At 39.5% G+C, this 18,794-nt stretch overlaps 1 protein-coding gene across 3 annotated transcripts in view; it reads right to left on the bottom strand.

Moving 5' to 3' along the window:
* The window catches only part of TMPRSS11A (transmembrane serine protease 11A), a 63,901-nt gene that overhangs the window by 22,559 nt on the left and 22,548 nt on the right, over positions 1-18,794 (bottom strand). Inside the window, exons 4-6 of one of the 3 annotated variants that reach the window (XM_070048074.2) lie at positions 6,884-6,951; positions 4,896-5,056; positions 450-488 (exon numbers count right to left, since the gene is read on the bottom strand). In XM_070048074.2, the coding sequence (XP_069904175.1) occupies positions 450-488; positions 4,896-5,056; positions 6,884-6,951 (268 nt within the window). The remainder of the gene's footprint in view (positions 1-449; positions 489-4,895; positions 5,057-6,883; positions 6,952-18,794) is intronic. The other 2 variants (XM_089302703.1, XM_070048075.2) reach the window with 2 other exon arrangements.

Below are 18,794 nucleotides of genomic sequence, written 5' to 3'. Positions count from 1 at the left end.
ATTTCAGCCCATTTTGTAAAATCTTCCAGTATATAAGAAAGTTATTTGAAGTCAGTCAGTAAAGCCTCTGCCAGCTAAGAGGGTGAGAATATTAAGCACATTTTGTAGGTCAGTCACAGATAACAGAGTTTCTCTCCTCTCTATGGATCATTTTCACATTATTTTATTTTTCAGCAGAAAACATGTTTCATAACATTAGATAAATTTGAAAAGCAAGTCCACATTTTCCAAACCAGAAACATATAGTTTCTTCAAATTGTAAAATATCTTTCTTGAGTGTGACTAAAAGATAAGTCTTAGAGCTAGGAAAAAATGTAACACCTGTCACCCAATTGTTATTGTCTCCCAAAGACAGTGTAAAATATCTGTAGGAAATTATGAGCTAATATTTCAAAATGTCCTTTCTGATGTGGAAATTGAACTTGTTTATATACGCTAGCTAGACTTACATGCTTGGACAGTTAGCTTCCCTGTTGATGAGCTCATTGCTGAAAAACAAATAGAACAAAGTGATAATTTGAGATTCTCCTGGATGGTTTCAATAACCAGGAATTATCAGAGAAAACTGACCGTATATAGACTCTAGACAGTTGGGTATGTAGATCAGTCAGGATAATGGCTATCTGCTATAATAATGTTTGCAGAGACTTATGGGCAACTTCTAATTAGGTGGATAATATCTTAAACATAAGTGCATGAGTAAGGCACAAACAGTATATGATTAAAATCTACAAATAGTTTATATCCTTATATAATTATGGTTTTCCAAAAGTGCAGAGCGGCAAGATGGCGGAATAGAAGGGAGCACACTGATAGTCCGGGTACAGACAGTTTAATAAAAGTGGAGATACTGCAGGTTCAAGGAAGAGTTGGGGAAGAAGCAGCAGAGGAAACTCTTCCGGAACTTGTTTCAACTTTAGAAAGTGATTTAGTTTGTCCTTAGTAATCCATTAAGATGAAAAATAGTGTAATGATAGAATTCCTTACTTAAAACTGTCAGCTTATTCTCAGCAAGTTGCAAGTCATCCACTTCCAAGAATAATTCTAGGGTGAGCATCATGCTTGTGAATATAATTGGATTTTTGAGGATGGGATTTTCAGAGAATGATTATACCTTGGAGATAAACTGTCAATTCACAAGTATCTGACTGCATAATATTTTAATTTTGATCCAATAGTTTTACTTTTCAGATATAGGAATAAAAAGAAACATTAACACATTAATCTCAAAAGTGGCCACCACCTAACACACTTCTGAATTTGGAAAATCTTAATAGTATTCAGGGCTCTCTGAACTAAAAGGATGATGGGAAATGGAGCACATGTTAGAAATGGCCATGAGATACTTTACCAGAGCCCTGGTCACTACTTTACCAGTAGTACTTTACCAGTAGCACTTTGCTTTGACAGATTGCATCTAGTGGGAGACTCACATCACCTGGTTATTTGCCCAAACAAAGCACAGTTTTCTGACAAATTATGGATAAAATTTGGGCTACAGCATAATTTCTTGACTAGGTCTGGAATCTCTGCAATTTTCTATTTATTGGAAGTCTCAAAATTAAGGGTTCTTGAATAGCAGTATTTATGCATCTAAGAATTACATGAAGGATTCCATTGAGCTCTCCATTAAGGTCTTTTCTACTCTTTACATTAAAAAATTCTGAAACCTTCAAGAGTCTAGATCTTTTTGCAACCAATCATTCACATTAATACTTTCATGTTTCCAAAGCATAGGTGCAACTTAACAGCTTTTTAGGTAGTAATAGCCTCTATGTTCTGGCATTATGTTTTCTACTTTCTCATATGTTCTCACAACATTTTTGTGTTTTCAGGAAGAATAAACTTTATCATCACAATTCTGCAGATGAGAATATGGAGTGAAAGGCATGGGCTGATTATGTGGGTGGTCCTACAGTGACTCATTAGGGTTAGAATCAGTCAGGGGGCTCTTAAATCAGCACATCCTTCCTTTTAATCTTGTACAGCCAATAAAATAAGATGAAACTCATCAGCTGAGCCTGTGAGAGACAAAAAAGCCAGGCAGCCAATGATCATTTCATGTTTCATTTCTGGTTTCAGATGGCCCAGGCTTTTAAAATCCTGACAAATTAACTGGCTATTGGAAATTACATAGAACTCATCATGTAACTTATTGGAATGGCCACTATTGCACAACCTCAATTCATTTGCTTTCCTACCCAACAAAGGAGGTGGATTAGGTGCTTGGCAGTTTTCCTTCCTCCTGGCTGGGAGAGGCCCACAGCTTTATGCTCTGAGTAGCTGACTCTGTCAGATCAGCAAAAGTCTACCCATTCCATTACCTCAGATTTTTACTTCCTGATAAGCTTTCTTCTTGAAGAGTCAGCTAGACCCTTATGAGGGAAGGGCATCCTGATTCATGTCTGACTTAAATCACTTAGTTCTCATCTGTGACTCGCTTAAGTCTGGTATCTATTGGGCTTTGGGGAGGGGATCTGCACTTGTCTGCTGGAAGCAGACACAACTTAGTGGGTGAAGGCAAACCAGTTTTTGTCTAGCTGCACTCCACAAAGTCTTTGAAATGATAATATAAGGGATGAGTTTCATAGGCAATATGTCTAAAATGTGTTTGAATACAAAACCCTTTTTCATGTAGCCTCTCAAGAAATTAGAAGTCTAGATTTTAATCTCAGCTCCTTTTAGTTATTAGATTCCCTAAGTTCTTTTTTTCCCTTAAATCAATAAAGTGAAATTACCTACTCCACTGGAATATAGAAATCAGATTAGATATTGCCATGTAAAGAACGTAGAAATAGGGACTGGCGTTGTGGCACAGCAGGTTAAGCCACTGCTTGCCCTTATCAGAGTACCAGTTTGAATCTTGTCTATTCTGCATCTAATCCAGCTTCTGGCTAATGTGCCTTAGATGGCAGGTGAAGATAGCTCAAGTGCTTGGGCCCCTGTCTGTGGGGAGCAACTTGGACTAGACTAAGTTACTGGAATTAAAACTTATTCTATGCATCTGCTCTCCCACAATATGGCACTGGGAGAGGAGTAAACAACTTCTACACAGCTGCCTCCAGTTCGACCAATAAACTGCAGGAGCTGCTCCTGATTGGAGGAGAGCAGCCGTGTGGGTAGCCGAGTTGGGATTGGTGGAAGAGGACTATAAAGGAGGAGAGAGACAACATGCACCAGGAACATCCGGATAACATCTGAGCAGCCCCCGAGAGAGCCGGCCGGCGGTGTGCTGCTCCCCCGCGGAAGTGGGGAAAGTGGCAGGGGGAACTGCCCCTCCACGGAGGTGGAGGGGTTGCCAGCCAACCAGGGAAGAACCAGCAGCAAACCCGGGAAGGGCCGAGCAGACAAAAGAACAGCGCAGGGTCCTGTGTCGTTCCTCCGCGAAGAGGGGGAGCGACATCTGTCACCCATGTGGGAGACCAGGTTGAAGTTCCTGGCTCCTGGCTTCAACCTAGCCCAGCCCTGGCTATTATGGCCATTTGAGGAATGAACAAGTGGATGGAAAATTTCTCTCTCTGCCTTCCAAATAAATAAATAAATAAATATTTGTAAGAACATAGAGATAGGCTTTGATGCAGGTTGGTTTTCTTTCATTTAAAGCAGTGATAAGCCGGCGCCGCGGCTCACTAGGCTAATCCTCCGCCTTGCGGCGCCGGCACACCGGGTTCTAGTCCCGGTCGGGGCGCCGGATTCTGTCCCGGTTGCCCCTCTTCCAGGCCAGCCCTCTGCTGTGGCCCGGGAGTGCAGTGGAGGATGGCCCAGGTGCTTGGGCCCTGCACCCCATGGGAGACCAGGAAAAGCACCTGGCTCCTGGCTCCTGCCATCGGATCAGCGCGGTGCGCCGGCTGCGGCGGCCATTGGAGGGTGAACCAACGGCAAAAGGAAGACCTTTCTCTCTGTCTCTCTCTCTCACTGTCCACTCTGCCTGTCAAAAAATAAAAAAAAAAAAAATTAAAGCAGTGATAGATGCAGTCATTGTGGTGCAGGGGGTCAAGGCACCACTTGGGACATACAATCAGACACTAGAATATCTGGTTTGAGTCCTGGCCATTCCATGCTTCTCAGCCAGCTTCTTGCTAATGTGCCTAGGAAGGCAGCAGGTGATGACACAAGAACTGAGGTTCCTGCCACCCATGTCAGAAGCCTGGAAGGACTTCTTTTTTCCTGGCCTTGGTATAGCCTAGCCCTGGTTGTTGCAAGCATTTTAGGTTGAACCAGTGGAAGGAAGATCAATCTCTCTCTCTGACTTTCAAATAAATAAATAAATAAATAAAATTTTTAAAGAAAAGTGGTAATACTATAACCAGCTTTAAGCGAACAACAACATAAGAAAATCAGAACAATGTATAAATAGTTTCAGTGATTTTTTCCCCCTACTTTAGTGATTTTTAAAGCATTCTTTTTCTGATGGCTTTAATGTCCCCAGAGTTGTTTTATCATTTTCCCGAATGCTTATGGGATAAAAAGCTAACAGAAACCTCGCAATGTCACCATATACAGAAACTATCCACACTTTTCAGAGGCAAGAGATGAGTGTGTGTTTTAGGAAGGTCCCACCCAGAAATGCAGCTGTTACTCAACTCATGGTGTTTTCCCTTACTTAGTCATAGAGGCAGTGACTAGATCAGATTAACCTTCTGTTACTGGTAGAGGTTTGGGTTTATTTTGGGATGAGTGCCAATCAATTACTACTGAGAAAACCACTTAATGACTAAGCTTAAATATGCTTTCATCAGAGAATAATAAAACCTGAAAATTTCACTTCTTTAACATGGAATTCTTCCATCTGAATTATAGCTGTTATTTGGAATAGAAAATATGATAAGTTTAAGATTAGACAAAACTTGGACCTTATTAAGAACTTCAGATCACATAGGAAGGCATCAACTTACCATTAACTTGAACTGATGAGGCATTTATCCTCAAGGCTCTTATGTTCCTTATCTTTTGTTTTAAGATGCTGTGGACTTTCTTCTCTCTAACTGCTCTTCGTCCAGTAGAGGGGAACTGGAATACCATAATGACATCTGCTTTCACACCATCTTCTTGTGGACTATGGCATATAAGGGAAAGGTGGATGATCAAAGAATTGAGTATTGTCCTACAGAGTGTCCCCTATCATCTTCCCCAGAATTATGACATAGAGGCTGGGGTGTCCAGGGCTAATCCTCTCGCATTCACACTCTTCTCTAAGTCACTTGTGCTCAGAGTAATTTCATATACCCCCTCTTCTAGCTTTCCTTATGATTTGGGTGCATTTTTTATAATCAATTTGAAGGCTTGTTACAACAGTTGGGAGAGACTCAGATATTTAAAAATAATCGTTGAAATCATAAATGTTGAGGATGGGAGGAAGCCTTCATTTTATTTTGGACTAATCAGTCATAATCTGATATCTTGATTGTTTCTACAGCATCCTTGACAACTTTATTTAGTAGAGGGTTAGTCTTGTGATTAGAAAGAAAATTGAAAGCATGTCATTGTAAAATTTAAAAAAAATAAGAAAAGAAGAAGAGAGTGGTAGTGAGGGAGGGACAGTAGGGTGGGAAGTATCGTTATGCTTTTAAAACTGTTACATATGAAATTGGTTCCTTTTTAAAAATAATTTTAAAAATAAATAAAATATTAAACAGAAATAAACTTAAAATAAATTTTAAATAAAAATTTAAATAAAAAAATTAAACTACTTTGTATTGATCTTCCATGTCTCCTATTTTTACTCTAGAAAAAGTCCATTTTCTGAAAACACTAGAAGCCTGCCTTCCTGAATCTTTTGGCTAGACAACAGGAAATCACACTAAATCAGAGACATTTTATATACTGTAGTCTATTCAGGCTCTGGATTACAAAGATATAAATAAACAGAATTTTATAGCAAATTGGTAAACACCCGATCAGGTAATTTTCCATCTTAAATCAATGAAGTTAACATTGTTTACTAAGTAGAATTTCTCTGGATCCATATAAAAATTACATGCTGAAATGCCTGCAAATCCAAAGTAGTCCATAGGACTGTGAAATATATTGTTAGAATTCTATAACAGATCAGAATTTGAAAGTAGAGGGTGTGAAATCTAGAAAGTTCCATCATTTATAAGCCTATTGCCTCCTCACTAACTACTCAGTAAAGATGTAAAGATTTGAAATAAGTCTGCCAAAAAAAGAAAATTGGTCTATTGTAAGAAAAGTGACTATTATGTCCTTCAAATAAATTCTGCTCTGGATATATTTTTTTCTTTAAAAAGATGAGTCCTAGAGGCTCATTAGGTTGTGCCCAGGGCAAACAGGTTCTGCTTAGTGATTTTTAGGATAACATAATTGCAACCTCCAAGCAATTTCTTCAACTGATATGAGTCTTCCTCCTCCACCACTTCGAAAAGAAAATTAATCACAACAGGGGATCCTTTTGTTTGGGCATGATCCTGCCCCTAAGGCTTCATTACAAGTAAAACTTATAATCCCATTTTTACTCAACATTGCTTTCTTAACATTTCTGAAATGACGTATCAAAGTTTCTTTGATCCTTTGAAATGATTGTGAGAACATACTTGGTGCATGCAGTGAGGTGCCGCTGGGTTCCCCAAGGCTATCTGGTTCTGATTAATCCGTGGCCTTCCAATCAGTTGAAGGGGTTGAACCCTGGATCTATCACCTGGGGAAACTGTCCCTTGGGGAACTGTAAACATATCACTCAACCTCCCCAAATCTTAGCATTTTCATTTACGGAATGGTGGTTAACTTATATCTTGAGACTAGTGGAGATATTTTTAGGAAAACTAAGAGCCTAGCTCATAGAGTCACACAATCTATGAGGATCCCTGTCTCTTCTGCCCTCTGTCCCTCAAGGTTTGTGATTTGTCTTTTGCTCAAATATACGTACGTCAATCTGACTACCCGATTCTCGATGTAGTGCTTGTTCAAGGTCGAGTCAATAAATATCTCATCCACCTGTTATTACAAGACAGAAATTATGTTAATGAGATATTTTATAAGAATATACTCTTAGTTAATTGTTAAAGCAATAGAAAAAATTCACAGAAATAATATCGTTATTTAAATTGCTGGTTCTCAACCTTCATAATGCAACAGAATCATTTGATGAATTAAAAAAATTACATTGTTTTCTCAGGATTTTGGTTTCAGTTGGTCTGCTAGGGATTTAGGTACTCATAATTTCAAAAATCTCCTTAGGGGTGCCAGCACTGTGGCATAGTGGGTAAAGCTGCCAATTGCAGTGTTGGCATCCCACGTCCCGGCTGTTCCAATTCCGATCAGCTTCCTGCTAATGCACCCGGGAAAACAGCAGATAATGGCCCAAGTATTTGGGCCCCTGAACCCATGTGGGAGACCTGGAAGAAGCTCCTGGCTCCTGGCATTTGCCTAGCCCAGCTCTGGCCATTGCAGCCATTTGGGGAGTGAACCAGAGGATGAAAGAACACGCTCTCTCTCTCTCTCTTTTTTTTTTTCTCTCTCTCTTTCTGTGTCTCTCTCTCTCTCTGCCTCTCTGTAACTCTGCCTTTCAAATAAATAAATAAATACATTTTAAAAAAAATCTCGCTACGTCATTCTAATGTGCTAATGTAGGTTTGTGGGCTAGAAGTTATCTTCCTAAATCTGCAGAGAAAGAATAACAGAAAGGCTCATTACAGAGATGGGGCATGAAGAGAGGCTTTGAGAGATGGTAGAGAAAACCCTGGCTCAGTCCCAGGTTTGAGTTGTCCTGCTACTTTTGAACTGGCAATCTGGGAAAAGTACTGAATCAGTTTGAGTCTCCATTTCCTGGCCTATATGAGAATGAAGCTTATATAAAATACTGGGTATATTTTGGTTGTGAATGCTGGTGGATTTGCAGCCCCTATCCTGGCATTGTGATCTCAGCTTTCTCTATAGGTCTTTAGTTGTAGGATATAAGGTGGAGGCATTAGGGAGTTAGGAGAGAGCCAAAGATTTTTGAATACATGCTGTTGGTTGTAGTTTCCAGAGTAAATAATGGAGGAAGAAAGAGTACAATGTCATTGCAGTGTTTGGTTAAAGTGCTGTTACTCAGTGTATGTCACCAAGGAAGAAGAAAAGCTACTCTTTTTGGTCCATTTGCAGTTTTAATCAAAGCTGTGGTTTGTCATACCAGCAGTACTCTTAGGAACCACTTGGTGGCAATAGTGCCATTTGAATGCAGTGATAATTCTGTCACTATATGAGCCAGATGTGTAAAAACAAAACAAAAATCTCCAAAGGAAAGAACAAGGAAACCAACTCTTCTTTTGAAACACACACACACACAGACATAAAGAGAAGGTCATTTCAGGGATCAAAAGCCAAGTTATGGCTTTCTTAGTACTACCAGGCATTCATTCACAAATGAATGTTTCATTAGAAACCAAAATATATATGATCTCCCTATGCTTTACAGTAATTATGTAAAATAGGAATTATTTTTGATTCATTTTTTAAAAATTAGAAGTGGAAACTGGGACTCAGAGGAATTGTATGAATTTCCTTGTCATCACACAGATAAATAATAAACTTTGTCTTCCATCTGTGGGGTCCATGTCTTTCTACTCTATCACACAGCTATCCTGATAATTGTGACAGTTTATTTCATTTTTAAAAATTATTTTAAAGCCTTATTTATTTATTTATATGGAAGGCAGAGTTACATAGAGGAAAAGACAGGGAAGAAGAGATGATCCATCCATTGGTTCACTCCCCAAATGGCTGTAGCAGCCAGGGCAGGGATAGGCTGAAGGCAGGAACTTCTCCCATGGATATAGCAGGGGCCCAAGTACTTGGACCATCTTCCGAAGCCTTCCTAGGAACATTAGCAGCGAGCTGGATCAGAAGTGGAGCAGCTGGGACTTGAACTGGTGCCCATATGGGATGCCAGCATCACAAGTGGGGCTTAACCAATATGCCACACTGCCAGCCTCTGAATTTCCTTTTTAAAACATATGGCAATAAGTTTTCAAATGAATAGTTGATTGACCTAAAGATAAAGTGTAAAACTTGTAAAAATATGTTTGGTGATAGCTATAAACTTAAGATTAAAGACAGCATTTAGATAATAGAGAGGTTGAAGTATCCAGGTACCTTCGTTTGTAATCAAGTAAGGAGAACCTAAATGGTTCAGGGTTTATATGTAAGAAACAGAACTATTTTAAGGGCATGTTTTTGCAAGAATGACATTATTATAATCACTTTTCTTTTGCTAATCAGTACTATTACTCAATATCTGGAGGTGGGGGTGTTAAAGAGAAAATAAAGCAAACACAAAGGCACAGGGAAGAAAGCGATACATTTTAAAAGGAAGAAAAGTAAACAGCAGTTGGGTGCTTAAGAAGTTTGGTTTGTAATTATCCTCTGAATAAGTTCTACCCACAACTGATTCCTGGCAGTTTGCGACTTGTTGGGGAAAGCCTTGGATTGTTTTTGACTCTGTAAATGACATCATGCATCTGGCAATGTGCCTGCTAAGAAGAATATCTAAATCCAGTATCGGCTCCATCTCTGAATGGGTAGTTTGTGTGGGAAGAGAAGAGCTGAAGGAATAACAACAGAAGAATCAAGGTAGAAGTAACTTCAGTGATCATAAGAATACGGAAGTTTCACCTTTATAATTTGAATCTCGTGACCTGTCTCTGGAAACCTGAGGAATCTTACGGTAACACAGGTGGTCTGAGGATAGTGCTTTGAGAAATACAGGAAAAAGATCTGGTCAAAGGGTTTCTATACTAAAGGATTTACATCAGGGGCATCAGAGAAAGCACAAACATAAACGTAACCTTATATACCATCTTTCTAGACTCCCTGATTTGATGTTTCCTTGCAGATTAAGGCTTGCTTCTATGGAAACGTTCTTCTTGCCATCATCTACATCATGACATTCCAACTTCACAGAAGTTTCAGGGTGTACTTTATTTTTCTTTCAAAAAGGCTACTTGCTAGTTTGTTCTAAATACACTATAATTTACACAGTCTTATACAGAGTTAGTGATTTGGAAATCTATCTTATCCTGCATTTTGGGCCATTTGTAGAATTTTATAGTTGGAATCATCTACTGATATTGAATAAAAGACCCCCGTATCAGGGTAGATCACTCTTTGCTTGATGATTTTCGAATGTTGGAAGTTGCACTGAGATTAAGTTCTAAGAGGGCAATTGAAGGTTAGTTGGGTATTTAATGAAAGTTAGGGAGAGGCTGACAAAGTCAAACAAACAGAAGCACCCAGCCATTTAGCTTGCATTCTCCAGGTAACTCTGCTTACACATGTCGCCAGCCATTCTCTGTCAGGTGCGTCCCAAACCAGCAGCCCTGACATCTGTCTACATATTCATATTAGGGGTGTTTCAGGGTTGAGATTGCACGCCTAAGATAATGTGTCCCTGAGGCTGGGATAATGGAATATAACAAAGCAGTTTCTTTCACTAGAACACCTCCTGAGCTCCTCAGAACTAAGGGAATAAAAAAAAAATCTGTGAAAACACTGGATTCCGTTGCTTTCTCCTAATTATAGTAACAGCACCATGCAAAGTATGGTATAAGATCATTTAAAAAAAAAAAAAAAACCTTTATGGGGACTGGCGCTGTGGAGCAGCAGGTTAAAGCCCCAGCCGGTAGTACCAGCATCCCATATGGGCGCCAGTTCTAGTCCCAGTGGCTCCTCTTCCCATCCAGTTCTCTGCTATCATCTGGGATAGCAGTAGAAGATGGCCCAAGTCCTTGGGGTCCTGCACCCATGTGGGAGACTCGGAGGAAGCTCCTGGCCCCTGGCTTCAGATCAGCACAGCTCCATCTGGGGAGTGAACCAGTGGATGGAAGACCTCTCTCTCTCTCTCTCTCTCTCTCTCTCTGCCTCTGCCTCTGCCTCTCCTTCTCTCTCTGTATAACTCTGACTTTCAAATTAATAAATAAATCTTTAAAAAAAATAAAAATACACCTGTAATTTTAAGTCAGGCTTAACCGAAGTTTGATTGCTACAAAGGCTAACCTGAAGATAGAAACACAGATGGGTACATTTACCTTTGAGCTTCTTTTCATGGTGTCAGACATTCAAGAACCTCATTACCTGCCATCCAGCTGCCTGCCCAGTGTCTGACCCACCAGCCTCTTTCAGACGTGGCCCTCATTTTCCGGTTTTCTTGCCCTCCTCAACTGTTCCTTTGGTCTGTAGCTTTCTGCCATTCTGCTAGCTCTGCTTTTCTAAATCACATTTGTCCTTCATGGGACATCTTAGATACTGCCTTCTTTAGCGCTATTCCTTGATCCCCAGACTAATCTCTACCGTCCCTTGTCTTAATTTTTCTTATCCCTCTTACACCTATTCCTTAGTATGGTTATGCAAATATATTATCTGCTTTATTATATGGCAAATCCTTTAAGCAAAGAGACAGTGATCTATATTTTCATATTCCACAATATTGCCGAGAATGTTCTGCATGCTGTATGTATGAATCTTTGTATAGAATGAATCAGAAAGCCTTGCATTTACCAGGACATCTTCACATGAATGTGTGTGTGTGTGTGTGCACTTTATATCAGATTAGGAACAATGCTACTAGAGAAAGAAGAAAATTACACGTGATTATCGGAAGGCACTTTTTTTCCTCTTTGTGGCCATTTACAGACAATAGAAACCTGTTCCACGATGAGACTATGATAGTTGCTATGGTACTAATAATTATGTATGTTTACCAACTATGTACCAAGCACAAACTCCATTGTATTGGAGCTCATTTCCTTTTCACATCAACCATCCGAGATGGGTAGTATTATTATGTGCATTATCCAGATGAGGAAGTGACTTGCCCACGGTGACACAGCAGTGAGCCACAGAGCTGGGACTGGGGCCTGGCCGTCCAGCTTTGGAGCTGGTTGATCTGCTCACGGTGCTGACCTCCGGCTGAGCTCACAGGGACCTGCACGCTGGTGAGCAGTGAATAGTGTGTAAGAGGACCAGTAATTCTTACATCCTTTTTGGAGCCAGTATTTTTCACTTCTTACAAGATAAGGACTATGATGTTAGTAGTTCTGATTGCAGTCCTTTAGAGGTGTTTCTGCATCTAGTTAAAAATTCTGGATTTTTAAATTTGATTCATTTTGATTCAAGAAGTCAACTGTGGATCATTTTCTTAAGCCTGCATACAGTTGGGCCAACCTGAGTACTGAGTGAGGCCCACAGGATTTTGAGGTGCCCTTCTGTGGATGGCACCTAACTCCCACAGCTTTAAGTTAGTGTTGAGTCTATTGGAGAAAGGAGATGGATGTGGGGTCATACCAGGTCTGTGGTTGCTTTGGGTGGAGTGCCATGAAAGTGTGACTTTCGGGTTACCCTAAGCAGGAGGTAATGAGGTCACTGTATGGGGTGTGCTTTGTGATATTATCAGTCATTTCTTTGATTGCACAAGTCCTTCCTCAGTATTTCTCTTTGGACTGTAAGAAGGAAACAGACAGACACCTGGGACTAACTACACACTTACAGCAAACACCAAAACACAGGAAAACCTCATCCTATGTTGTATATATTGCTGAAGTTGAAATGCAAAGTAGTTTTGTAATTTACTATTATAAAGGATAACATATTAATGTTCAGTACACTCAAAAGCCTAGATATCCAAAAATTACCTTTTTTAAACGAGGAAAATATCTTATTTGGGTCTGTTTAAAGTTGTAGTAAAGAAATTTAAAGCCAGAATGCCAGAAGCCAGGAAAGGTTATTATTCAGATTGTTCATGTCCTTTTCAGATTTTTTGTCTTTTAAATATTTGGATTATTCTATGAATATAATTTCTCTTGACCTCTCCTTTAGTGTCAAATGTGGTGCCATATTTGTGATTGGTCATCTAAATTGAGTATCTGGGCAAAGTAAAGACTGTGCTATATTGGCAAATTATCAGGAAGTTTAGAGATGGCTCATACTATATCCTTTGTCAAAGAACTTCCCTCAGAAAGCTTACAAACCACACCTTTCCTCCAGCTCTAGTTTCTGTTGGTTATACATATACAAACATATGCATCAACCTTCTTCCTCTCTCTATTGATTGATTCTACTGTTGCCTTCTCATTAAAAACTGACACATTCTTAAGTGTTGAAATTTAACTGAAATGTGATCCCTGTTAAACATAAGAGTGGGAATAAGAGAGGGAAGAGATGTACAATTTGGGACATGCTCAAGCTGACTTGCCCCAAATGGTAGAGTTAGAAACATACCAGGGGACTCCAATTTAATCCCATCAAGGTGGCATGTACCAATGCCATCTCACCAGTCCAAGTGATCAATTTCAGTTCACAATTGATCATAATGAAAGGACTAAGAGTCAAAGGAAGCACATAAACAAGTCTAGTACCTGCTAATACTAACCGATAGAATAAATAAAGGGGAGAGTGATCCAACATGGGAAGCGAGATACTCAGCAGACTCATAGAATGGTGGATGTCCTAAACAGCACTCTGGCTTCAGAATCAGCCCTAAAGGCATTCCGATCTGGCTGAAAAGCCCATGGGAGTATTTCAGGCATGGAAAGCCAAGACACTCTGGCAAAAAAAAAAAAAAAAAAAAAAAAAAAAACAAAACAAACAAACAAAAAAAAAACAAACAAACAAAAAAACAAACCCTAAATGAAAGATCTCTGTGAGTGAGATCCCAGTGGAAAGAACAGGTCATCAAAGAAGGAGGTACCTTTCTCTGAAGGGAGGAGAGAACCTCCACTTTGAATATGACCTTGTCTAAACAAGATAAGAGTCGGAGAACTCAAGGGGCTTCCATAGCCTTGGAAACTCATGACTGGTGCATAGGGAGATTACTGATGCCATAAACAGGAGTGTCAACAACAGGAGTCACTGTGCACTTACTCCTCATGTAGGATCTCTGTCCTTAATGTGCTGTACATTGAGACTTAATGCTATAACGAGTACTCAAGCAGTATATTTCGCTTTGTGTTTCTATGGGGGTGCAAACTGTTGAAATCTTTACTTAATGTATACTAAACTGATCTTCTGTAAAAAAAAAAGAAGAAGAAATTATCAATTCCCAACTTGACTCTCACTGGGATTAAACATGACAATAGGTCTTATCTGATTTCATCATCATTTAAAAAATCATCTATTATTTTTCACTTTATGTTTGTGTGGGAGCAAACTGTTGAAATCTTTACTTAATGTATGCTAAACTGATCTTCTGTATATAAAGATAATCGAAAATGTATCCTCATGTGAATGGAAGGGGAGAGGGAGTGGGAAAGGGGAGGGATGCGGGTGGGAGAGACGATATGGGGGGGAAGCCATTGTAATCCATAAGCCGTACTTTGGAAATTTATATTCATTAAATAAAAGTTAAAAAAAAAAGGAAAAAAAAAACTGACACAGAGAAATGAGTAAATGAGGATGAGGCCATCTTTACATTATAAGTAAACACGATGTATTGGTTAAGAGAAAGGAATCTGGGCTGGAGCCGTGGCTCACTAGGCTAATCCTCCGCCTGTGGCGCCGGCACCCTGGGGTTCTAGTCCTGGTCGGGGCGCTAGATTCTGTCCCGGTTGCTCCTCTTCCAGTCCAGCTCTCTGCTGTGGCCCGGGAGGGCAGTGGAGGATGGCCCAAGTGCTTGGGCCCTGCACCTGCATGGCAGACTAGGAGGAAGCACCTGGCTCCTGGCTTCGGTTCAGTGCAGCGTGCCAGCCGTAGCAGCCATTTGGGGGCTGAACCAATGGAAGGAAGATCTTTCTCTCTGTCTCTCTCTTTCACTGTCTAACTCTGCGTGTCAAAAAAAAAAAAAAAAAAAAAAAAAAAAAAAAAAAAAAAAAAAAGAGAGAGAGAGAGAGAGAAAGGAATCTGGCATCTGACTCAGAATATTTTAAAGATTTACATGAGAGAATTGACATGGGTTTTAATATTTCTGTCTCCTATTTTCTTACACGAGTCTTTGTGACAAGTAGAACAATTTAGTGGAATGACCACACTTTTGGGGTTAACTCTGCAGCTTCAAAGCCCTCCCGCTTCATCATTTGTTAGCTGTGGACTTTAACTTCAGAGGTGTGTTCTGTTATCCGTACGGTGGGGACAATAATCCTGCCCTGCAGTGCTACAGTTCGGATTAGATGTGGAATGCGCAGTGACTAGCTTTTCCCTTCAGTATTCAAATTTAACACGTTGAAGGGAAATGTAGTGATGTGTATCCTTCTCTTTCTCTCATGCCTGATCTTCACTGATGGAATGAATGTGAGACTGAGATCTTAAGAACTCAGCTGTATTCCACATACAGCTCTCCTAATCATTGAACTTTTAATCTAATCACTGAAACATGAAATTCCTTGCTAGTCTCTGCTTGCTTTTTTCCTCAAAGCTTCCAAATTGGATCTCCTCCCTGGGCACAGGGCCATAATGTGACTCCAAGCAGTGGACAACTTTTAACTTTTACTTCTTTTTCCTTATGTACTTTTTTTTTGACAGGCAGAGTTAGTCAGTGACAGAGAGAGAGACAGAGAGAAAGGTCTTCCTTTTTCCGTTGGTTCACCCCCCTAGTGGCAGCTATGGCTGGCACCTTGCAGCTGGCACGCTGCACCAATCCAAAGCCAGGAGCCAGGTGCTTCCTCCTGGTCTCCCATGTGGGTGCAGGGCCCAAGGACCTGGGCCATCATCCACTGCACTCCCGGGCCACAGCAGAGAGCTGGACTGGAAGAGGAGCAACTGGAACAGAATCCGGCACTCCGACCGGGACTAGAACCTGGGGTGCTGGCACCGCAGGCGGAGGATTAGCCTAGGGAGCCGCGGCGCCAGCCGGAGCCTGTTGCTCTTGCACAGAACTTCCTGCTGTGATATCTGTAAGAGCCATACCTCTCATCTTTGCCATCTAATTCCTTTAGAGAGTGATTCTATCCTATATTTATCTCTTTAACTCACTTCTTGTTTCTCTACAACTCTATACTTATAGTCTCCAGGATCTTTTGAGATCATTTTGGACCCTGTTTCTGGTGTACTTAAGTATAAAAGAGATAAAATTTAGGAGTTCATTAGGGACAGCAGTAGTGTTTTTTTGGGACAGGAAGGTTATAATATTTTAAGTAAATTCCCTTAACTGTTGCTATTGCTAATTCAGATGGTGGTTGTGGGCCCATGTGAATCGTATAATTGAACGAATGATATACCAGGGATAAACTTTTAACCTCTGCTATTTTAAAGGATGGATGATGGGGAGTAAACTCACATAGATGATTCTATTGGATGATAAGCATCATGGGGACAGAAGTTTCAAATCAGAATGTTTGCTATCAAATCCTAACTGTATAATTTACCATCCATATGACCTTCAGCAAGTCAATCTTTCAATGGCCTTATTTTTCTCACCTGTAAAATTGGGATATTAATTGCACCTACCTCATGATATTTCTTTTGAGGATTAACTAAAATAATACATATAAAGTGTTTAGAGTGATACTTGATATTCAATAAATGTTAGTTATTACTACTGTTAACGGTATTTAAAGTTTATAACTTTCACATTCATGAGTGTATGATTTAAAAATATTTTGCTATTTCTGAAGTATATTCTCTAAGTGAAACACTCCATCAGTCAGCAACTCCACTTAAACAAGTAAAATTGAATAATGATGATTATTTACCTATTTGAGAATATCACGAATTACAGATGGCTCCCAAGTGAGGATGTTTAACTTTACAGTGGTGGAAAATTAATGCACATTCAGTAGAAACTACTTTGAACTTTGAATTTTGATCCTGTCCCAGGCTAGAGATATGTGTTAGCAAACCCTGTTATGATGTTGGGCAGTGGCAGGGAGCCAGACTTTCCAGGCAGCCACGTGACGATTAGGGGAAATAACTGAGACTCAATACTGTACTGTGTTGCCAGCATTGTTTGGATCCAGGTGTTCAATAAATTGCATAAGATATTCAACACTTTGTTAAAAAATAGACTTCTTATTAGATGATTTTTCCACCTATGTGTAAGTGTTCAAGATAGATTAGGTTAACCTATTATTTTGGATGGGTTAAGTACATTAAAGGCATTTTTACTTACAATATTTCCAACTTATAATTTATCATATGCTTTATCATGATGTAACCCTATTGTAAGTTGAGGGGGATCTTTACAGGTGTCTGGTTAGTAGAGTCTTTATTGAATATTAATGATGAGATATGTCTATCTCATTATCTCAGGGAACTGAGATGGGTTTTAGCAGTATCTGAGCACATGAACTCATTTTACTTTTCTATCTCTATTTGTATTCAAATCAGTAAAACCCAAATTATGAGGAAGAACAGGACCTACAACCTGTCTTTCTTGGCTGTGTAATTAGCACTCATATAGGACAGAGAGAAGAATCTGGTTTTATTCATTGGGATTTAGCAACAATAAACAGGAGTGGCTCAGGATGAAGCGTGAACCCTTCCCATAGTTTTTCTAAAGTTCAGTTGGTGGGGGTTGGGGGAGAATACCTGACTGCTTTGACCAGGGGTAACATAATACAAAGTTTTTCCTAATCATGGCAACCCTCATTGATATTCCATTTCTATGATATTCTCCTCAACTTACTGTCTTCAGTATATAATTTAGTCCTGAATTATATCATGTCATGCTGTTCAATTTCATGTTATTCACATCTCTCTGAAGAGATTGGGAGAAATTTGAGGAGACAGATCAGGTATCTTCTTCTACAAGACCCAAGTGCCAAGAAATGCAATGAGTCCACTAATCATACCATATACTCATAAAAGCTCAGGTTGTTTAGTTGGTTATATCTGAACCCTATATGGAATATAAAGCCTGGATCCCCACCTAATATCACATTCGAAAGTGGACTTTAGAAGCATTAAAGACCCAATATAAAAGGGAAAACTATAGAGTTAGTGAAAGAAAATGCAGTAAAATATTTTTATGACTTAGAAGGAGAGAGGGAATTTTTTTAAAAACCTTCAAAACATAAACATGAGGCCAAGAACATTGATGAATATGAGTTCTTTGGATTTCTGTTTCACAAAGGACAACATGATTAGTATCAATAGAAGACAGAATGAATGATCACAATGTCTATAACAAATGCACAATTAACACATAGAAAATATGAGAAATGCCTGAAAAAATATGAATTAAACAAACAAGACAACTCTATTGGAAAACTGGGCAGACTATGATAGGTACTTTATAGAAATGAAGACCTCGAAAGCTAAGAGCATATGAAGTAATGTGTGCATTAGTAAATAGAAAAATGCAAATTAAACCACAGATAAGATACTATTTTATGTTTATTATGTGGGCAAGAATAGAAAGTAAAATAATACTAAGTACTGTTAACATAGTATTACTGGATGTTTGTATCCCATGCGAAATTCATATTTAGAGATTCTTAAGTTGATGGATGAGGAGATGGAGCCTTTGGGAGTTATTTGGGTCATGAGGGTAGAGTACTGATGAAAGGAATCAGTGTTCTTATAAAAGAGAGCACTCTTGCTCCTTCTGCTAGGTGAGGACACAGCAGGAAGATGGGCTTCTATGAACCAGGAGGAGGGCCCTCACCAGATGCTCAGTCTCCACAACTGTGAGAAATAAATGTTTGCTCTATCAGCCAGTCCGTGGTTGGTGTTTTCTTGATAGCAGCCTGAATAGACTAAGAAACCAATGTATGAGACATAGAACCCTGCAGATTGGAGTGTGCTCTGAGAAAGCCATTCTAAGGATCAATTCTGCTCCAGTGAGTCAAATGAAGCATGTGCAGGCTCAACAACCTAGTAATGCTGCTCCCAGAACAACTTGCATGGATTCAAAAGAGGTAAGTGGGGATCTG

The sequence above is a fragment of the Oryctolagus cuniculus genome, chromosome 8 (genome assembly GCF_051225735.1).
Source record: "Oryctolagus cuniculus isolate XC-2025 breed Fujian yellow rabbit chromosome 8, ASM5122573v1, whole genome shotgun sequence".
Lineage (NCBI taxonomy): Eukaryota > Metazoa > Chordata > Mammalia > Lagomorpha > Leporidae > Oryctolagus > Oryctolagus cuniculus.
Note: the sequence above shows the minus strand (reverse complement) of the source record. Positions and strands in the feature narration are given on the sequence as shown.